The sequence below is a fragment of the Catharus ustulatus genome, chromosome 2 (assembly GCF_009819885.2).
Source record: "Catharus ustulatus isolate bCatUst1 chromosome 2, bCatUst1.pri.v2, whole genome shotgun sequence".
NCBI classification, from domain to species: domain Eukaryota; kingdom Metazoa; phylum Chordata; class Aves; order Passeriformes; family Turdidae; genus Catharus; species Catharus ustulatus.
Genome location: NC_046222.1, coordinates 108,057,784 through 108,079,124, shown reverse-complemented (window position 1 = coordinate 108,079,124; position 21,341 = coordinate 108,057,784). Strand labels below are relative to the sequence as shown.

At 40.9% G+C, this 21,341-nt stretch overlaps 1 protein-coding gene across 1 annotated transcript in view; it reads right to left on the bottom strand.

The window, feature by feature from the left end:
• Nucleotides 1-21,341, bottom strand: part of REPS2 (RALBP1 associated Eps domain containing 2) — a 97,027-nt gene that overhangs the window by 12,785 nt on the left and 62,901 nt on the right. Inside the window, exons 13-14 of the mRNA XM_033052029.2 lie at nt 20,658-20,794; nt 7,850-7,908 (exon numbers count right to left, since the gene is read on the bottom strand). Coding sequence (XP_032907920.1) covers nt 7,850-7,908; nt 20,658-20,794 — 196 coding nt within the window. The remainder of the gene's footprint in view (nt 1-7,849; nt 7,909-20,657; nt 20,795-21,341) is intronic.

The window sequence follows — 21,341 nt, the reverse complement described above, 5'->3', positions numbered from 1 at the left end:
AGTACTCTGGTCCTCTAGTGGAGTACAAGAAAAAGGAGATCCTTCAGGAGCAGCTGAGGTGAATTCCCTTCAGTTCTTCATCATTTTAATACCATGCTTAGCATAGTCTGCCCACAACTCATTCAGAAACAGGGCAATAAACTACCTCCCTCCAATCACAATAATGTCTTAAAATTTTCATAGATCTTGGCACAATTATTTTTGGGTTTAAATTCTTCACTGTTGGTTTATTAACTATAAATTATGCAAATGGTCTTCCAAAGGAAACTCCATTTATGGTAGTATAGAAGTACTCTGATGGAGGTGTCTCACATCCTCAGAACGGAGTAAACTGCTGACACTGGGAATGCTGCTCTGCTGGCTGGTATGGCTGGGAACACAGACAGGGTTACAGGAGATGGCAAAGAGTATCCTGGGTGTCTGCACTGCTTATAGTGCACTGCAGAGTCTGCAGACCAGGCCTATGGGTATCATCATTTTGGGAAGCAGGGTAAGAGACCACAGAAAAAAGCAAGAGGATGTTCTATTCCAAATCTCCTGAAGAGATTCTCTTTGCAGAGACCAGTCCAGTTGTATTAGCAGACAGCATCTCCTGTTTCCTTAGCACAGCCTCAACCTTCCTAGGAATAGCCATAGCCTTCTTATTCTTCCAGACAGAAGGCAGAACTGGCCAACAAAGTTTCTGTGCAATGGGCACAGACAGAGCCCAACCTGTGGCCTATGGCCAACACTGAGCATTAGGACAAATAATTCCTCGTTGTTAAGGAGAGTATTAAGAGTCGCAAATGCTCATTATTTCATCACATGATCCCTGACCAGCCATGATCCTCACTGCTCCACCTGACAATACTTAACAGTAGCTTTCTACAAGAATATATAATGCTCACTGAAGCACTGAGTGCTTGAAAGCCTCAGATGAAAAACTTTCATAACCATAAGAGAATGCAGTATCTTAACAGCTGGTTCTTCACTTGCATTTCCAGTTCTTTTGCTTTGCAATGCTGGATTACATGTAGACTTCACACCCACTTTTCAAGACAATCCATAACTGATCTTCCAGAACAGAAGATCTACACCAAGTTTTTGTATTTCTGTTACCTGATAGCCTTTTTGCAAGAGGTGAGGTATATATATATTCAATATTTCCCACAATTCAATTTCGCCCACACTTATGCTTCTGGCTAACTTTACACATGGAAATAGTCCCATTGTAGTCACTGGTACTACCCACAGAAATGAAATTATCTTTGTGCATTCATTGGAGTAGCCCATAATCATTGCCTATATAGTGCCACTGCTTAGCTTTGCAAAAAAAAAACTATTGAGAACAGCTTATCTCTGAGAAAAAGTAGGATACTAAACATGCTTAATGCTCTGCATGTGCCCATTGCAATCTTTATCATCTCTGCGTAAGTTCATTTAAGAGGTATTTTGCTCCTTTCTAAACACTCATATTTTTGTGCTTAAAGCCAATTTTTAGGAGTCGAGACATCTCAATTCCAGTTTCTGTGAGTCTCCTGCATCCAACACTGAATCATCAATTCTTTTTACTGCTTATTACAAAAACCAAAAATGGTAAGACAGAAAAAAAAACCCCCACAGGGATGCAAATGCAACAAGCTGCCAGGGTCTTAGTGTGCTGCCTGCTTTCTCAGCACTATGCAGCCCTGAAGTTTTGATAAGCTTTTTCTTTCCCTGAGCTATCTGAGGGCCGGTGATAAGGTTGAGGAGAAAGGCAGTAAATACAAACAAATTGCTGCAATGTTCAGCTCATTCACAAGGAAAGAATAGGACCCAGATGGAAGCATTAACAATCTGTTTTAATACTTCAACTTCCACAAAACCAGATTAACGTAAGCTAGAAAGGCATATGTGCATTCCACTAGAGATACAGGCATTGGGTTCTTAGCTTCTTTTTTTGTTATGATAAATGTGAAGCCAAATTAAAAAATTGTTACAACACAATTAAGATACTTGCCTTCTTCCAGTCTTCCAGAAACCTCTTTAGAAAGGATTTTACAGCATCCATCAACTACTCCTCAAATTCAATTTTAACTGTGCTACTTTCCACCACTTCTTAAATCGCAATTTATTTTGTCTGGCTGTCTTAGATTTAATATGTAATTTTCATGAGAGGAAGATAATCCATTTGTATTATATTAAAGTGGCAGATGGCAAAATCTTTCATGTTATAGAAGACTTTCAGTTACATTACTGTTACATGCTTCTTCAGCACCTATTCCATGGCTTATACAACATATGTTACTCTGCAGCCAAAACCATGGAGATAATCAAAAACCTTTCCTTGCACAGTGGTTGCAAATGCAAGCTAAAGAGCATTCCCTGCATTTAATATAAAATATTTATTTGAGAGAGTACCTTCATGTATAAAATTGCATGGTGCCAAAAGCAAAGTCTTCACTTTTTTGCGGGAGTAGTTTTTATTTATGTAACAGAAAAGTCCCTTCCTGTAAAATTCAAGGTGTCCTGCCAGCACTCGAAATGCCTCATGTAATTCTACAGAATAAAGGAATGCCTGAGTACTTTCTCCAAATAACCTTGTAAGGAAGTCCAACCTCATCCTGCATGTATCTGTTTTAGCCAAAGCTGGTGTGGGGGGTGGCTGGGCACCTCCCAGCACGGAGCCTGCATGGCCATCCTGCTCTGGAGGCCCAGAGGTCTCAGCAGGACAGATGGGAAACCTTCCCCTCCTCTTGGCCTCAGCATGGGCACATATAATTGATGGTTAAAAACCCAGCCTGAGCCACAGATTCAGCAGAACGTGGAGGCATGTTAGTAGAGACAACTTTTTGAAATGCATCCCAGTTTTCACTTGCAATTCTGGATGATGAATGGCCAAAAAGCTTCAAGGAACTATGAAGTATCAAGTAACATTTGGAGAGTAGAACATTCAATACATTAAAAATGTTTTTGCTTTCCAACACCACCAGGGGCTGTGACTGGGCAGGGTGACCCACCCATCACCGCTCACAGTGCTTAATTTTCAAGATTTCACCAAATCAATAACATCTAATGGTAAAAATGGCCACTAAACTGACAGCTGAATTCTGAGCTCATGTAACACAGTGAGATTTTAATCTTCAGAGCTGCACTGTACTCAGGGTACTTCAATTTGAAAATGTTAACAGCGGCCTACCTACTCTACTTCACTTGAATGCTTTGCCTTCACCCACAATTTCTTCAGTGCCTGCCAAAATTGCCAGCATGGAATCAGTGGGAAAAACACATCCCAAGGTCTCCAGAAATAAAAGTGTAGCACAAACCAGTGTGAATTTACAAAACCAACAGGCTTAAAATTGTGACTCTGGGAAAAGAGACCAGGAACATCAGTTTTTTCAGCCAAGATACACAGAGTTTTCTTCCAGTCCCACTGTTTTCAAATTCCCTTATACAGCACAGGCAGGATTGAAGATATGCCTTCATTGCTGGACAGGAAGGTACTAAATAGAGGAATTTAAATAAAGGAACGTTGATCTAACTGGGCAATGTTGCAGATAGTTAGCTGATGTTGGATAAAATCCTAAAGTTATATTTGCTTTTTGGTGTTTATCCGTAATTCCTATTAACATAAATATGTTACTAAATCTCCCAGAGAAAGCAGCTGTGGTAAATGACTTCTGTAAGCTTAAAAGCCAACAGTAATAAAGTATCATTTTGTTTTCCATTTAAAAAATAACAACAGAGGCTTATATGAAATGTGCATACATGTTTGGGTCCAGCAGAACATTATTCATGAGCATCCAAAGTTATTTTCTATCTGAAATCTCTGTCCCTACAAATCAGCTGCATAGCTATTGCCTTCCTGCTGTGATTCTTACACCTCCCTGTTTCTCTGTACAGTTCTGGATCTGCACAAAAGTTTTGGGGCCACCTTTATGCCATTTCTCCTTGATGACTTAAGTTTGCTATGGATGAGGAAAAGTTACCCAAGCCACCTATTCTATACAAGCCCAGAAAAAACTCACAGTAGATATCTTCAAAAGCTACAGGTTATCTGTTCTGTATACTACAGCATGCCATGGGAAATAAGCAGAGGTAAAGCTTTGCCAGTATCCTAAGTCTACAACAACTTGTACTATATTAAATATTTATGGTCAAAAAAGCTGGGAAACCAATATGGATAAAATTATCCTTAAATTCAAGAAGCTACTGCAGAGTTACTAAGTGTGAGATGTGCTACTAGAGATCACAGAATGTGTCAGTGAAGTTACACACAGGCTTATGCACAAAAGGAAAACACTTCAAAACAACATATCCAAAAAACCCTCTCTCATCTATGTGTAAGTCCTTTTCCATACATAGTCTTCCCAACTGAGGCAAACTTTAATGACTTTTTTAACAGGAAAGCAGTATGAATTGATGAATCTAATAAAAGAGTTCATTCTGCAATTCACAATGTCTTACTGTAAATTCAAAATGGCTTGGGTTGCAGAGAGGTATGAGCTGAAATTTGGGTTAGAAGATCATGAACTCAAGATAATGATGCATCCACCCTATTTAAACTGGTCTTTTGTCCAACTTTATTTATTTGGGTTACTTACAGCCACCATAGGGACCTCAGATAAAAGCATCACTGCATCAGAGAAGCGTCTGGTAAAAGCTCTGAGGAAACCTTAACTACAGCTTGTGGACTGATACAAAGTCAATAAAATGCTGACTTTGGCAATGGAGACACATCCTAAGAAGGAACTACCACAGCCTTTTAGAGGCCATCAAGAAAAAAGAAACACAGAGTTAAATCCACCAGCTCTGAAAGCTGTCACAGAAATAAAAAAAAATGCAGCCACCACCTGTAAAGGTGTCTGCCCAGCAGAGGTGTGGAACAGCATGGGCTGGCAGCAGCAAGCTGAGCAGAGAAGCCAGCCCTGTGGCTATCTGCCATAAACAGGTCCTCACAGCATCCCAAGACTCCAGCCTGCCACAGTAAGCCTGTGCATCCCCTGAGCTGTGGAGTCAAGGCCACAGCAGTATCAGCTGTGTCACCTTGTGCTCTGCTCACCCAGTGGTACACTCCTTGTCTCTCATAATTCAGCTCCCTGGACTGTGGAAGCAGAGTTGGCTGTGGACATAATTTAGGAAGTTTGTGATATGAGAAGAGATATTTGGCACACTCTGAATAACCAGTGATTCAGTAACTCACCAAGCTTGATTACCTTGGAGGTTCTGACAGGAAAAATAATGTTTTCCTAAAGGCTGAAATAAATTCTACTAACAAGCACCACAACACAGGACCAAAGTAAAGGTGCTATTTCTATATTCTGATTTCTATATTCTGGACTTCTGATACACTGAAATGTAACACCTACCCCTGGGTACCTCTGTTTTATGCACTTTGGTCTTTACATCCCATGAGCCCTTTAATCTCACTCTACTGAGCCAACTGGTTCAAGCTGCTTCTCAGTCATCCATAGGAAACCATGTCCTCAGAAAGAAATTATTTCCCTCTCCTCCTCCATCAACTGATTTCCAAAGCTGAGCCAAAATAATCATATCATGAGAATACTTATAAGGTGCACAGCCACCTGAAATATGCAGGGTTTGCTTCACATCCAAGCTACATTTGTCATTAACAGTGCTTAACTGCAGGCGTACAGCAAAATGACACTAAAGAATGATTTCCAATAACACTGTTGAAAAATAAGTTAAAACAGAAATTTAAGGAGAGTTTGGTAAATCTTGAAACAAGAAAAAGCTGAATATGCAATTTCAGCCTCATGGCTTTTCTTCAGGTCTTGATCCTGTCCCAGCTTTGAAAGCAGAACCCTTTCTCCAGCTTCTCTGTGCTCCTTAAATCACGGGCCCCACTGGACTATGGTAATCCATACGTTCACTATTGCTTACATGCTATTTACAAAGGTCATCTCAGCTGAATTAAGACCCCATCACACATACTTCCCTGCTATCTGTTACCTTTATCACAGACAGGCATGCTTGGACAAAAAATAAACAATGTGATGAGCATGAAGCTCATTATATTTTCAAGAACTGGTTTAGTTTTGGAGGACACGAGTACAATAGTATTTTGATATTTGATTCAATATCTTTAAATATCATCAGAAATAAATTAAGTAAATATAAGTGATGCATGTTAGCAAAGCATCAGCTGCATATTCATTACTGAGCAGACAGAGAAACCACTCTTTCTTTTTAGAACTAGACTTTGTAATAGAGAGGACTGGATCAAAAATCTCACATGAGAATCTTCTCATGTTTATCATTTAGAAAGATCCTGTATTTTGCATGTCCCAGTGTAGGATGAGCACTTGGTTCAGTATTTGGAAAGGAAGCTGCTGGACACGCATAAACAAATTAAGTTGTCACTCCCCTGCTAAGAAAACACAACCTGATCACAGGACAAAAGAAGAGACAATTAACAGAACCTTGCTTAAAACCAACGAGTTTGTTCCCTGAGAGCAGGATTTGTTGTAGTTAGTGCTTTCCCCATGGCAGCAAGAGGGCTTGCACTGCACAAAACCAGCACTGTGGGAAGCTGCAGCAGCAGCAACTGCTGCAGGCACACAGCTGGGAGGTAGGGAGCTGTGCTGGGGGATCTGGGATGGGGATGTGGGGAGCTGGGGAGCTGGGATGGGGATCTGAGATGGGGAGGTAGGGAGCTGTGCTGAAGGATCTGGGATAGGAGATGGGGAGCTGGGATGGGGATCTGGGATGGGGAGGTAGGGATCTGTGCTGGGGGATCTGGGATGGGGGATCTGGGGAAGCCAGAGGGAAATGCTGCTTTCTGGGGAGCATCAGACAAAGCAGGAATGTGATGGGGGCACTAAGGGCTGTGTGCTGTTAGCAGCATGACTAATGCCATCCTGACTGGGGAAACATGCAAGCTCAAACCAGCGTGTTCAACAGTCCTCAAGGCAGAAACTACACTAGTAAGGCAGTAAGGGATGGGGAGAAGGAGAGCACAACAAGCTGCTGATGGAGCTATGTGTGGCAACAAGCCTCTAATCATTTCTATCATAAGCACTGTGCAGTAAGAGCTTTCAACAGCACACTCTTAAGGTGATCCAAAGCTCAAGTGATGACCATTCTAGCTTAAGGAAGGTGTATCACCAGCTTTGTGTATGTAAGGGCTGTCAGCTCCACTGTGGATTTGTTTTCTATCATACACTTCATAAGAAGTGTGTGTATATATATATTATATACTTCTAAAATACCAACATATGAAGCATATTGCTGCCCAAGATTTAACACAGCCAACAACACAGAAAAAGATCATGATCCTCCATCATTTCCTGAAAGGTGAAGAATTATCTTGATGCAGACATGCATGATTTTGTCAATTTGTGTTGTGCTGTAGTTATGTCATGCTCTAAAAAACAAAACCCAAAAACTCACCCAAATTGCAAAATAAAGGCATAGCACTAATGATTTGAAACTTTGAAATTTAACAATATAACTGATGTGGCATTCATTTCCTTTCAGCATTAATTTTTTTAAGCCCATGGGTGCAACTCTTCCATGCCACGGTTCCCTTAGCTGATGCCCTTTGAAGCTCAAGAAACAAATAGCAGCAGCAGGTGTCAAGCCCATGCCTTCAGGCATGAAACTCATTTTAGTAGACTAACTTTGCTAGCCTTTTATTTACAGTTAGGTCTAATGGGTGCATGTCAGCTCCACTGCAAAGAGGTTTAATTAGTCTGCAACACACAGCCAGACAAACACAGAAAGGAAGACATGGAACTACAAACTGCAGATTTTCATAAATTTGGAAGCAAGAACTGCTGCTATGTCCAAGCCAAGTTGTGGTAAACACTGTGGCAGTAACATAAATAAATAAATAACACACAGCAAAGAACTAAAGCTTTGTCCATACCTGAGAAGGTCGAGGGGGCAGTGCAGGTGGTGGTGGGGGCAGCCAGCCAGACCTCACAGCTGAACAGTGGGAAAAGAAGAAGATGATGATAAAAAACCCCAACCAAACAAAACCACTGTAATTTAATTCCAAATAAACCCAGAATTAATTCCCAGGATAAGTGGAAATTCCTCCTAGTGAAGAGGCAGTATTCAAGATTTAATAACAAAATCCAAACTTGATCTTTATTGAGCAAAAGCTTGTTAGAAGTAACTTCATGAATAGTGAATGAGTAGTGATTTAATTGCTGTAAACCCCAAATGTTATGACAAAAAGCAGAGAAAGAAGCCAGTCAGCCACAAAACTTGTAGGTAAAGAAATCCAATTCCAGTTAAAGAAACCCAGAAACAGGGTCCTCTTGTTCTTTGGACTTTGCTCTTTGTCATTAAAAATATTGCCCTTCTTAAAAGTGGCACTTTAACACCCAATGTGGACACCAGCATTAACTCTGGATAAAACATACTCTGTGATAGAGTACAGCCTTAAAAAGAAAACTTTTGCCATAGAATTAATAGCACAAAACTCCTAAATGAACCCAAAAGAAATCCCATTTCTTTGGCTTTATATTTTGTATTTGCATGTATTACTCAGTGGAAGTATTTCAGAGGGAGGAGGAAGACAAATCCTAACAGTTAATTCAAGCCCCTATAAGAGAACATAATGTCAGCTTTGAGTGTGAGCCAGCAAAAGGAAGGGTAATAATCATGTAGGTGCAACGCTGTAATTTTCAGTTTTCTTAAAATACCTAAAACCCATTAAGGAAAAAACTACAGGATAGATGACAGCTTCCAAAGGCAACTGAGAGGAGGCACAGAGGAGGACAAGGCTGGCACAGAGACACAACCAGGACTAACTGGGTTACCCTCCCCAGGCTCCTGCTGTACTGAATGCTCAGCACTTGCTCTGGCAAAGACACGAGACAGTCCATTTGCACTGCTGTATTTTTGTGTAACAAAAAAACCCCAACAGTAATAAACTTAGAAATGCTCTTTACCACAATAATGCTAAGCACTCAATTACATTTATACACTTTCTATTTCCATGCATGTTTTAAAAAGACCACAAAGACCATTAAGATCCATGTTATAGCTTAGCTGTTTATATATTTTATACATCAAATCCAAAAATGTATACATGGCTGAAAATAAGAAGAAAAAAGATACTAACCATTACTGATAATTGTGACATGAGGGTAAAACTGTGAGAAAACACTGAGAACACCCATATTAACTATTTACAGCTTCAAAGAGACTTATAATACACTGGTGGGTTTTTTCCATTTTCTGTTTCATCATCTCTTGTATCTTACAAAATGAAGCCCAATATGGCACACAATACCAAAGAGAGTTAAAACAACTAAATCAGAACTGAAGCTATGCCAGGGAGCCACTAACACACATACAGGTGTAAAAGAGATTTGAAAAAACTCATCAGGATCCTTCCTCTTGCATTCAGTTAGTTCTGTTTATAAAACCATTGCAGCATGATGTGGTAACTACATTCTCCATCTCTCCAATGCAACTGATCTTTAGAAAGGTAGAAAGGAAGAAACCTTCCTTTCCTTTAATCTGAACTTCAGGTTATTACTTCATTTATCTGGGCACTGGCAGTGTCTTTGGCATTTACAGCCTGTGACAACATTTGAAAACAAAACCTAGCTCAGACACCACATGCTGGGAAAGCATCTCCTGAAGTCACTGGACATACTGTGAAACTCCATAAATCTCTTGGGATTTGGCTTACAAAAGTATAAAGGGAAAGGTAATTGTTCCATAAAATAGTCCAATGAAAAAAACCATATCACCACACACAAAAAAAAAAACAAGCCACCACAAAAAACCTCCCTCTTCAGCTTGCAAAATGCAACATATATGAATCTAGCATTTAAGAAGTTAGATGCTTACAACATGTGCATTTGACCCAGTTTCTTCTTTTTAATCCTAAAAATTCTAGCTTAAGCTACTCATGAAATATTCATAGAACTCCTGCTGTTGCAGAAGATCTTTGGCCTGTTGTTAGGAGGAAATCATGCTTATGCGAGCACAATTACTAGTGAAAGTTAACTGACTTTGGAGGACTCCTAACAACTCACAAAAAACCCCCAGGCTTCAGCCTTCTCTGGTGTCACTACCCTAAAAGAGGACAGTAGGAACAGACACTCACAGGTTTTCCTGTGCTTTGGCAGGGGACTTGTGCTATCCAGCTATTCCACAATCCTCTCTTTCCTGGGAGAGTGCCCTGCACAGATTGGTCCTTGCTGTCAGAGATGGCAGCACCACTTATCTCAGAGCAAACACAAATACAGGGGAATCTCTGTTTCCAAAATAAAAGCAAGTATCCTGGGGCTCAGCAGCAGACAGACAAATGTTGTGCTTCCAGGGGTACGCCTCAGAGCTTGGAGAAGCTGATGTTCCTGATCTTTGGAAACAAATCTTGACCCTGTGCAGAAGCCCAGGGAGCTGGATGGGCCTTGCACAGGTCCTCTTGCTATTGAGCAACTTTTGCTGGCATTCAAACCAGGCTGAGCCACAGAATCATGGAACAGTCTGGGCTGGAAGGGACCTTAAAGATCAGCTCAATCCAACCCCCCTGTCACGAGCAGGGACATTTTCCCCTAGACCAGACTGCTCAAAGCCCCATCATGTAAGGCAAATCCCACAGAGAGCATTGTGGAAAGCCCATACAGGTATCAGTAAAATAGATTTAAGAATCCATATCGCATGTATTCCTGTAAATGACAGCATTTTCATGCACTAGTTACTCCCACAAAGATAATGTTTTCAGTTTAAAAATCATGGTTCTTTACTTAGCTTGTTTATACTTTAAGATGGATTATCTGCATGGAAACCTTCCAAGACCATTTTTCTGCCCTATTTTGGCAACCACAAAGGTCTGATAGTACTAACATGACACCACACCAGATTAAAAAACAGGTTTTCCAATCTGAAAGTAGATTAATATTTTAAAACAAACAGCAGGCTGCAATTGTATACTCTGAGAACTCTTCGTGCCATCTTATCTGACCACTCTGCCTCCAGCCTCCCTAGCAGACAACAGCACTCAGCACTTAATCATTATTTGTGGCAGTGAAAAGTAACAATCCTAGGAACCACTCAGATAGCTCCTTTACTTATTTGATGTAGGAAGAGAAGATGAAAGAGAAATAGAAGTTATAATGGCCCCCACAAACCTATGGAAGTAGGTTTTTAAGTCAACAGATACAGTTGCAGTGGAGAATCCCAAAACTAGGGTGAATGAGTCTGGGCCCATGGGATCCCTAGAGCAGTAAGATCAAGGTGCTGTACTCTTCTTACCTGATGACAGTCACTTTTGCTCTTGGCTTTCAGAATTGAAGAAAAAACTGAGTTTCTGGATGTCTGGTATATTTGAAAATTAATACTGGCATAGAAGCATATAAAACTACATTTACTGAAATATTTCCATGTCAGATATTTAACATTAATTCCTTACATGTGGATGACATTCTGGTTTTAGATGTCTATCGTCCTATCTTGAACATCACCTGAGACAAATTAAACTTTGGATGGAAAAAATGCACACCTTTGCTCCTATCTCAACTGAATACGTATGTAAGCAGTCTCCTGAAAGAAGGGAAAGGTGCTTTTCCTGGGTCAAGGGCCATTTTGTACCTTGCAGGCCAAACTGAAACTGGATCCTGCCTACCTAAGGAGAGACTGACCTCATCTCAAGTCAAAAGTAAGTCTGGTTGATGTGTTTGGCATTTTTCAAGCGGATTCTACAATAGTGCTGGATCAAGGGAGAGGCTGGTTGCATGATAGATTTCCATCAGCTTATGCTGCTTCAGAGTCCTGAGCTCCCAGATCAGGTTTAACAAAATACCAACCAATTAATTTTATCAGGAAGCAAAGGGAGTAAGATACTGCAATCAGCTCAAAAAAGATAAGCTAAAAGAATGAATTATTCTTCAGTTCCCCCAACTACCTAAGGCTTTGGCTCCTCAGGGAAGCCAGCATTTTGACCCTTCCACTCTGCCACTATTCTGGAGAGGTTTTTGGGATACTTTTCCTGCTTCCGTCGCCAAAGGCAGAGCACAAAAAAGTTCTGTGTCTAAGTTGGTTTCTGTTTACCTCCTTCTTACTCAACTTCTATTCTTGTTCAGTGAAATTAGTGCTTGGTTATCCCCTAACACTGACACCATTCTTCGCACGACTTCATTTGTTTACCTTCCTAACAAAAATATTAGTAAGTGATTGTGAAATTGCCATTTCTCAAGAGATCTGATTTATTAATTCTCACTACTATGTCTAAAAAATAACAAACCAAAACACCCAAAAAAACCCAAAACCCAAAAAACTCTAAAGCTATAACCAGGAAAATAAATTTAATAAAGGATTCTAGTAAGGTATTGTGAAATATCATTGATCCAGGGATCTGTTTCAATAATTCTTGCTAATGTCTCCTCGGAAGGTAATAGCATTGCAGAAAAAGGCCCTGTTTCAGACTCCCGACATTAACTTTGTTACCAGGTTTGTAGAAATACTGTAGAAAGTATTGCCAGTAGCAGAATGACCTCTCTTCTCACAGTTACAGTAATTTCACGATTATAAGATGCACTGAGTATAAGCCGCACTTCCGGGCGCCAGCAACTTTTCATTCTTTGTCCATACATAAGCCGCACCTGATTATAAACCGCACATTACAATACAGAGTGTGATAAAAGGTATCTGTTCTATCACCATCTGTTGAGGGTGGGGGCAGTGATCCTTATCTCAACGGCAGATATTCTGCTAACGGGCCTTCCATTGAAACCAGGTTGGGCATTGTTCTTTATCTTTTCACAACCCATCCTTCCTCCAGCGAGTCATTTTCTGCTAATGGCCATTGAGTCCCACTGTGTGACTGATAAAATTACTGCATCCCATTGGAAGTTGTTCCACCCAGGGGGTAGAGTCCAACATTTCTTACCAAGATAAAAACAGAGGTTTCGAGACACTAAGGTAGCCCCTTTCTCCACTGGACTCCAGAGGAAAACCGGATTTCTCCACATCACCACTGGACCTCCAGAGGGAAACTGCACCTTCTGCAGGAGCACTGCTCCAACTGAATCACATCTGTCACTGCAGGAGGATGCAGCCACCATTTAATGGGACTGCTACCAACACCCTGCCTGACGGGGTGTCAAGTTGTACTCTGACTTTGTCAGGGTTTGGAGTTTGTTTCTTTGTAGTACTGTATTTCTATTTTAATTTCCCTAGTAAAGAACTGTTATTCCTAATTCCCATATCTTTGCCTGAAAGCCCCTTGATTTCAAAATTATAATAATTTGGAGTGAGGGGATTTACATTCTCCATTTCAAAGAGAAGCTCCTGCCTTTCTCAGCAGACACCTGTCCTCCAAACTAAAACAGCAACTTTTTGTTCTTTGTCCATATATAAGCCGCACCTGATTATAAGCCGCCCTTTGGGTTCGGACCAAAATTTTAGTCAAAATGGTGCGGCTTATAATCGTGAAATTAGTGTACTTTTGAGAACCTGCTCAGCAGGTAGTTTCTTGTGTCACACACCTGATGTCACAGATACACACTCTTGTTACAGGTCTGGTTCATGTGCTAACCATACCTTAAGTGAGTGGAAAATTATCCATGTACAGTAGTTTCACGAATACAAGCCGCACGGATTATAAGCCGCACCCCCAGTGCCTCGACAATGTTGCTGTCTTTGTCAATAGATAAGCCGCACCCCGAATATCAGCCGCACTTTCGTTCGTAGCGAGAATCCGTGCGCAGCTTTCACAAATTGGCCAATTAGTAACAGGATCGCGGCATAGCGGGCTTTACTGGCTCGGGGCGGGGCCAGGCAGGCTCGGCCCGCTCATGGTTGCCGACGGGGCCGGGTGGCCCAGCTCAGCGCCACGGCTCGGCGGGGTTGGCCGGGTGGTACTGCCGCCGCCGCCGGGCTCGCTGGCCCCCCTCTCCCGTCAGCACCGCCCCGCTGCCGCGTTCCCTAGCCCCGCCGCCACCAGGCTCGCCGGCCGCCCCCTCCCGTCTGCACCACCGCCGCGTTACCTCGCCCTGGCCGGCACTGCAGGCCCCCGCACCGCCAGGCTCCCCCACGCTGCTGGCCCCGATTCTGCTGGGCTTCCCCCGCTGCCAGGCAGCCCCACCCGTCGGCCTTCCTGCTTCTGCCATGCTCCCCTGCACTGCTAGCCCCAGTTCTCCCGGGCTCCCCCGCCCTGCTGGCTCAGGCTCTGCCGCCCTCCCTGCCCCGCCCTGCTGGCTCAGGCTCAGCCGCCCGCCCCCCACACTGCTGGCCCCGCCTCTGCCAGGCTTTCCCACCTCTGCCGGGGCCGGCCGGGCTCCAGCTTGGCTTGGGGCTGCCGCGGGCTCTCACTTCCGTGTTGGCAGCTTTTAGAATTTTGTTAATAGATTAGCCGCCCCGGAATATTAGCCGCACTTCCGGGTTTCCACCAAAATTTTGGTCAAATTGGTGCGGCCTGTATTCGTGAAATTACTGTACTTTCCAAATGTAGAAAGAGATATAGCCAGGCTTTAAGTAATTAATGGTTTTGCACTATGAAGTCACAGGTGTGACCATTTAGGACACTGTGTGCTAACCTATCTGACAGGTCAATTCCAAATCAAACAAAGTATCATTAGAGGTTTTTTTAAAAGATGTCTGTTTTTAATGTCCTATCCATGAATTTCAGCATGTGTTAAGAAATTCTGTAAAACAGATTGTTTTAAAACATCCATTTTCTGGTTTACGTCATACATCCACAACATCTATATTTTCATCTCCCTGTCTCTTATTTTCCTTAAACCATTTCATTTTCTGGTTACTGTTTTCTCTACCCTTTCCTTTTCTGTGTGTTTCTATTTGGGGACTGTTTCTCCCTTTGTCCTCAAACAAAAATATCCAAGATTTTGTTGTCTCACTTCAGCTTCCTTCTCCACCCACAGGGAGGCACAGTTCCTCCACTCCGTCCCACACATCCACCTTGCCAGAGCTTCTCCCCTCTGGAGACCTGGGGGGAAGTGCTGGAGGTTGCAGCACTGGCCATCCCTGACCATTTCCAACATGGAAACACTTGGAACAGGCACATGGGAGCCAGGAAGAGCAGGGGGCTACCAGCCCCCATCCCTCTGGTCCTTCCTGTGGCTCACACAACTTTTGGGCACATCTGCATCTCCAGGGTCTCCTCCCCAACGGAGGCAGCTTGACTCCTGCTCCACATGAGACAGCAGATCCCATCTTGTTGAACCTATAAAGCTGTTCCATGATGGATGAACATTTTTTCACAGAAGTGAGTAACCCCCATGGGATCATGAAAAAGGTCAGTGTGGCTGGTAGGGCTAGTCAAGAACATTTCAACCTGCACAATTTTCTGCAGAGAGTTTTTGGATTAAAATTTAATCTTTAACAACTAGCAAGAGGATGAAAATAGACTGCAATTCATTCCTCAATCCCTGAAAGAGCTAAGATTAGATAAATGGAAAAACATAATTTTTTAAAGTTCCATTTATTGACAGAAATTATATAAAAAAAAAACCACCTACACTTGAAAGGCTGGTAAGATTCACCCCAGTCAAGTATTATCCAGACTCAGCCCCTAGAGATATAAATAAAAATCTAAAAATGCAAAATAAGTTACCCCATCAGATACCTATAATGTAATAACTATCCATCCATTTATATCCTCCCTATTTTCTCCATCTTATTTAACCTTCACTATGTTCTTGTCCAGTTGGGCAAAGAACTAAGTTACACAGTTGTAAACACATAAATCCTTCATAAAAAATTCTAAAAGACTGATAGGCACAAAACTCTTCCACTCAAATCAGAAGGAAGACATTAATATTTCATTCAGAGTAAGCTCATCAAATAGATTCTGAAATGGAACAGGACTAGAAAAAAACAACATCTCCAGTACCAGATCAGGGTCTGAGTCTCAAAAGAAAAAAAAATTCTTTTCTAACTCAAAAAAGTATTTTTGCAGCAATTATTTTAAAAATGTATTTCACAGAGAAAAATATTAATAGCTGCTCAATTTTGTGTTCTCTGTGCTCTACATATAAGACATTTTTAATGTAAATTTGTCACAACTCTTACAATCAGTCACTCACTTAACTCTACACTCCTCACTTGATGAAGATTGCAATATTAGAGCTCTTGTACACTATGCAAACAATAATTTGTGAAATGGCATATTTGGTGAGGGCATTTGCTATTATCTCTTCTCTAAAATAAAGGTCCTTCAGAATTCCCATCTTCCTAATTTAATGTTTAATGTCTGATTAATAAACACAGCACGGTAACATGCAAGACAGTACAGTATTACAACATGAACAAAATCCCAAGAAAGTAGCTGGATTTTACTAAATCAACACTAATGTAGCAGGAACGAGAGGAAGGAGTTCTGAAAATAATTTACTTAATTAAATTCAGCCTTAAAAAAAGAACATTAGTATTTTAAGTTCCCCCTCATCACTTTGGCTTTCAAATAAAATTTTAGTTAAGAAATCTGTATGTATGGTAATACAAAAACATAACTGCATCACTACATCTTTCAGACAGCTAACCTCAATGGACGCAGACATTTCCTAGCAAATACAATTAAACATAAAAGAATATAGAAAATAATACAGCAATCATTAGGTTAAGTTTTGCAGGGTTTTTTTTTTTTTGTACTTAGTTTCACATACACAAAAGGGAAAGTCACTTGCAATTGGCTCATTAAGCTGAAAAGACAATCTAGCTAAAAAGATATTCCTGAAAACAACTGGGACAACAGTATTGTGGTTACTGTTTAGGCCTGTTTGTATCAAAACATCTATGACATCAGAGCAACAATCATTTTAATTCTCAAAATCCTCTTTCCTACACGGTTATGAACTGTTTCATTTTACATGTAGACTTAAGACCATTCAGAAATACAGAGAATTTGACTTAGCCAAATATAAAAAAATCCTAACATATCTCAACATACATTTAGCTGTTCACAAATCTCCATACTTGGCAATCAAAACCCACCAAGCCTATAAGCTCAAGGAAAGGATGGGCTTAATTGAATGAAATAAAGAAGTCTGATGAAATAAAGAAGTAATGAAAAGTCTTCTTCAAAAGTATAAAAAGAGGATAAACCGTGATGCTGCACAGTCTTCCTTTAGCACTAATGAAAATGAGAGGGTGCAGAGAGACAATTGTACTGATTGAATCTTAATGATACAAGCACCACTTCAAACTGCTTGGGAAACGTGATGTGGGATGCACACCAATAAATTCTGTTCCCTTGTTCCTTTCCTGTGAACACCAAATTAGAACAAACTGGATGTTTTCTTGTCTGGCAGCCATCACTAGCCCAGCAATGCTAAGTACAGTTTACAGATCTGACTGAAAACATCATCTGGGACAGAAAATACTGCACTTGAGAGGACATGCCTGTTGTGCTTCCACCTGACCAAGTGTGGAACTTAACAACTCACATTTTAAGAGAGAGAAAACCCCCAAAGTACTAGCCCTTGTTTCTGGCTGAAACCAGGTTACAGTGAGTGCTTCCTTAGAAGCCCATGTAAAAAATGGTTCCTGCATTCCACGTGTTCTTCACCGCAGGGACAGCCACTGCAGGAGGTGAGTTTCAAAAGCAAATGAGTGCTGAAAACCTCCAGTCAAAAATTCATTTGTAAACAGTTGTATGGCTGTTTTGTTCAATCTGCTTCCAGATAACACAAAACTACACTGTTTATGACAATCTTATCATTTCATCAAAGCAAATTCTCTCTCCCCAACAAGTATCCTTTGTTCAACAGAACTGTTAATTAAAAGTAGTTATGTGACTCAGAAATGAAACTAAATGGGAAACAAAATGTATTTCAGAGGGAACTGTATGGATCTAACAAGACTCAGACTGCTGCCACTGCCCAGAAGTAAATTCTTTGTCAGCTGTCATGGGCAGCAAACAGGACTGAACAAAACATCAGAAGACAATGGGTGCATTTTCAGGTTTTAATACTTTAACTGAGACCTGCCCCAGAGTCACCCCAAGGCAGACTCTAGCTTACTGCAGCTGTTGAGGCTAGAAGGTGGCTGCAGGATCTCTGGGCTCTGAGCTGCCCCAATTTTGGCCCCCTCAATACCCAGATTTTACTCTGGGAGCTCTTGGCTCATATCTGACTAGAGACTGGGTTAAGGGAGAAATGAAGAAGTAAACTAGGTCATGTATGCATTTAAAATGACATTTTTGTTTCTACTTAAAACCTGCTGTTGTCCTTCCAGGAATGCATAAACTCTAGCCAAGTATTTTCTTAACATGAACACAGGCCAAATGCCAGAGATTACATATTCAACAAAAAGAAATACATTGAGAATGTAGCAGCACAGGATTTTTCTCAGATGCTAACATAAAGTCTACACTAATAAAAACAAAAATAGAAGAGATTCTGTCTCTGTGAATTTAAAAAATTCACTTGAATATTTCAGAAAGTAGTGCCCTTTAGTAAGTTCTCATACTTTATGATGTCTGCTCTGGGTAACATTCATTGCAGCATCCCAGAGAACTGCAGCTATGAAGGTGCCTTCTTCAAGTCCAGTTACCTCCACGTTCAGCAATTTTAAACCACATTTCTATAGCTAATGCATTGTTGGACATCCCAGCCATCACAGATAAATATTCTGTGTGTATACTGGCCAGGAGAAAGGCATAATAAGATGATGACAAACATGCTATAGCAGCAGTAAATGAATAACAAAAAAAGAAAAACCACTACCTACAACAGGGATTTGCCACAGTCTTTAACTGAATTGACTTGAAGATATTTTTCTTTTTCTGCCCTTTAAAAAGGAAATAAACAAAACAAATGCTTCAAAGCACAGATGGTTTTATAATTAAAGAAATGATACCTATAGATCAACATGACCTATGTGGAACTGAAAATAAAACTCAGTAATAGTGAGCATTCCTTTGTAGATCTGGAAGCAGATTACCCACCAATCTCCCCAAACTAAAATTATTTCTGAACTACAATTAGTAGGATAAAAACTAATGCACCTAAATAGGATTATTCTAGTCATGCTAGATATACATAGAAGCATAGAATATCCTGAGTTGGAAAGGACCCACGAGGATAATCAAATTCAACTCCTGGCCCTGCACAGGACACCCCAACAGTCACACCCTGTGCCTGAGGGCATTGTCCAAATGCTTCTCCAACTCAGGGCTAGTGCCATGACCTGGGGAGCTGTTCCAGTGCTCAATCACTCTTTGAGTGAAAAGCCTTTTCCTGATATCCAACCTAAACCTCTCCTGACACAGCTTCAGGCCATTCCCTTGTCTGTCAGTGTCTGTCCCTCCTCTTCCCCTCATTAAGAAGTTGTAATTGCAGTGAGGTCTCCCCTCAGTCTCCTCCAGGCTGAACAGACCAAGTGACCTCAGCTGCTCCTCATATGGCTTCACCTCCAGACCCTTCATCATCTTTGTTGCTCTCCTTTGGACACTCTCTAATGGCTTAATGTCTTTTTTTATATTGTGGTACCCAAAACTGTACACAGTTTGTTAACTTCCCCAAAAGAAACCGCTCTGTGACTTTCAAAATGAACCATTGCAAATTCAAGATGTTAATTTTGATTTACAGAATGACTTCTTTGAAAATTTACATTCTTCTTTCGTGTTCCAAGCAAAATTTAAACCCAAGTTTATTTCCTTCCAGTTATACTTGTTATCTCGATTCCAAGATTTGTTGCAGTAGAAAATGTGCACTTGGCTCTGTTTGGGGTTTTAGTTTGATGTACAACAAAATCAAAACTGGAGGCTCTGGATCCCTCAACAGGAACAAAGATAAGGAATTACTCCTCTGTGTAAGACAAAAAAAATGTTTATTCCTATTGAGCTTCAGGGATCAGCACACGAAGCAGGACTCGAATTCTCTCTAGTGTTTGCTCAAAAAAAAGTCCCATATAGCAAGAGGTAAAACTCTTTCTACTCCAAGAACCACATTAGAGAGCCCAGTTAAACATTCCTTGACACAGTCAAACCTTGGCTTTCTTCTAAAGCATGAGCATGACTGTGTTTAAGCTGGTCCTTGAGTCAGATGATTGGTGTGCAGCACACAAACCTCTGCTCTGTTCAAGGACACTGCTGAGGCACAGCCACGCTGGGTGACTGCTGCCCTGAACAAACAGCTCCTCTTCCCACTTGAAGGCAAGAGGCACACTCAAAGGGTAATGTGCTGAAAAAACATCTTCTTTCAGTTCACCCCAGCTACTATCCTACATTTTCTTTCTCTCCCCTCAGTATGCACCCATGTCAAAAGAAATTACCCTTTTTTTTTACTCAGACTGGCTTCTGATTGTTCTCATGCATATGTTAGACTTCAACATCAAAAATGTTTGCTTTCTTTCTCCCAGTTTAAACATTAGGGGTTTTCTTCCTGCTTCTGAACTACAAAAAATAAATAGTAATGAAAATCAATTATACTGTAGTTACTGATGAGAGCTGTCTAAACAGTCAGACGAGTTATAAACAGTCAGTGATGACAGACTACCATATGTTAAACTTCCCATTGCTGTGCCAGAAAACCTTATAATCACCTTAATTATAGAACCAGTGCTTTTTCCCCTCAGTGGCAATGAGGGGAAAAAGTGTACAAGCAGAACTCCTGTTCTGAGTGCATTACTGTCTGCAGCAAAGGCCAGCATAATGCACATATTGCCAAGCATTTCTGCAAACAGATCAAGTTGCCAAGCACGCAGCTAACCTGAACAGTCTCAGAAGGAGCAAAGAAAGCAAACTTTACCTTGTGTGTTTTGCTGAAATATTTTGTTCAGATCCAAAGAGGAAGCTCTGGAATGTGATTTCTGTGGTCTTGGAGGTGGAGTAGGGGGCTCTTCTCCCTTTTTCATGGCATCTTCTATTGATGTGCTAGAATAAGACCTAAGGAAAAACATGTCGGAGAAAAGCAGAAAATATTTTATTTGAAAAATTGATTTTAAACAACTATAGTGAATAGTACCTAAAAATGTACTGACCAGAAGTCAGGTTGATGGTGGAAACTCCTTGCCCTAATGACTAAGAGCTCCCTCTTACAACAACACAGATTTATTTGGCAACAGAGGGACCTAAGCATGTGGAGAAGGGAATGACTCATGCTTACAGGGCTAGTATTTTTTCAGGCTTTTTGTAACACAGCTTGAGGCCTTCTTATGTAACTTTGCCAGCAGGATAATTGTTGCAACTATTTTGATTGAACCAAAGTAAAATTCCCTGCAGACACCTCTTGGAGTTTCTGTTGCCTTTCCCAACTGCAAGGGTAAATGTTCATACAGGTATCGATTCAACCTACCTCTTACAAGTACACATTTTGCAATTTGTAATATTCTCACTAATAGAATAAATTTTTAACTATTAGAAAAATTTTTCCATAGGAAACCATCAACAAATTCTACAAAATCCAGAAAAACTGAATGGCTCCAAAGTGACT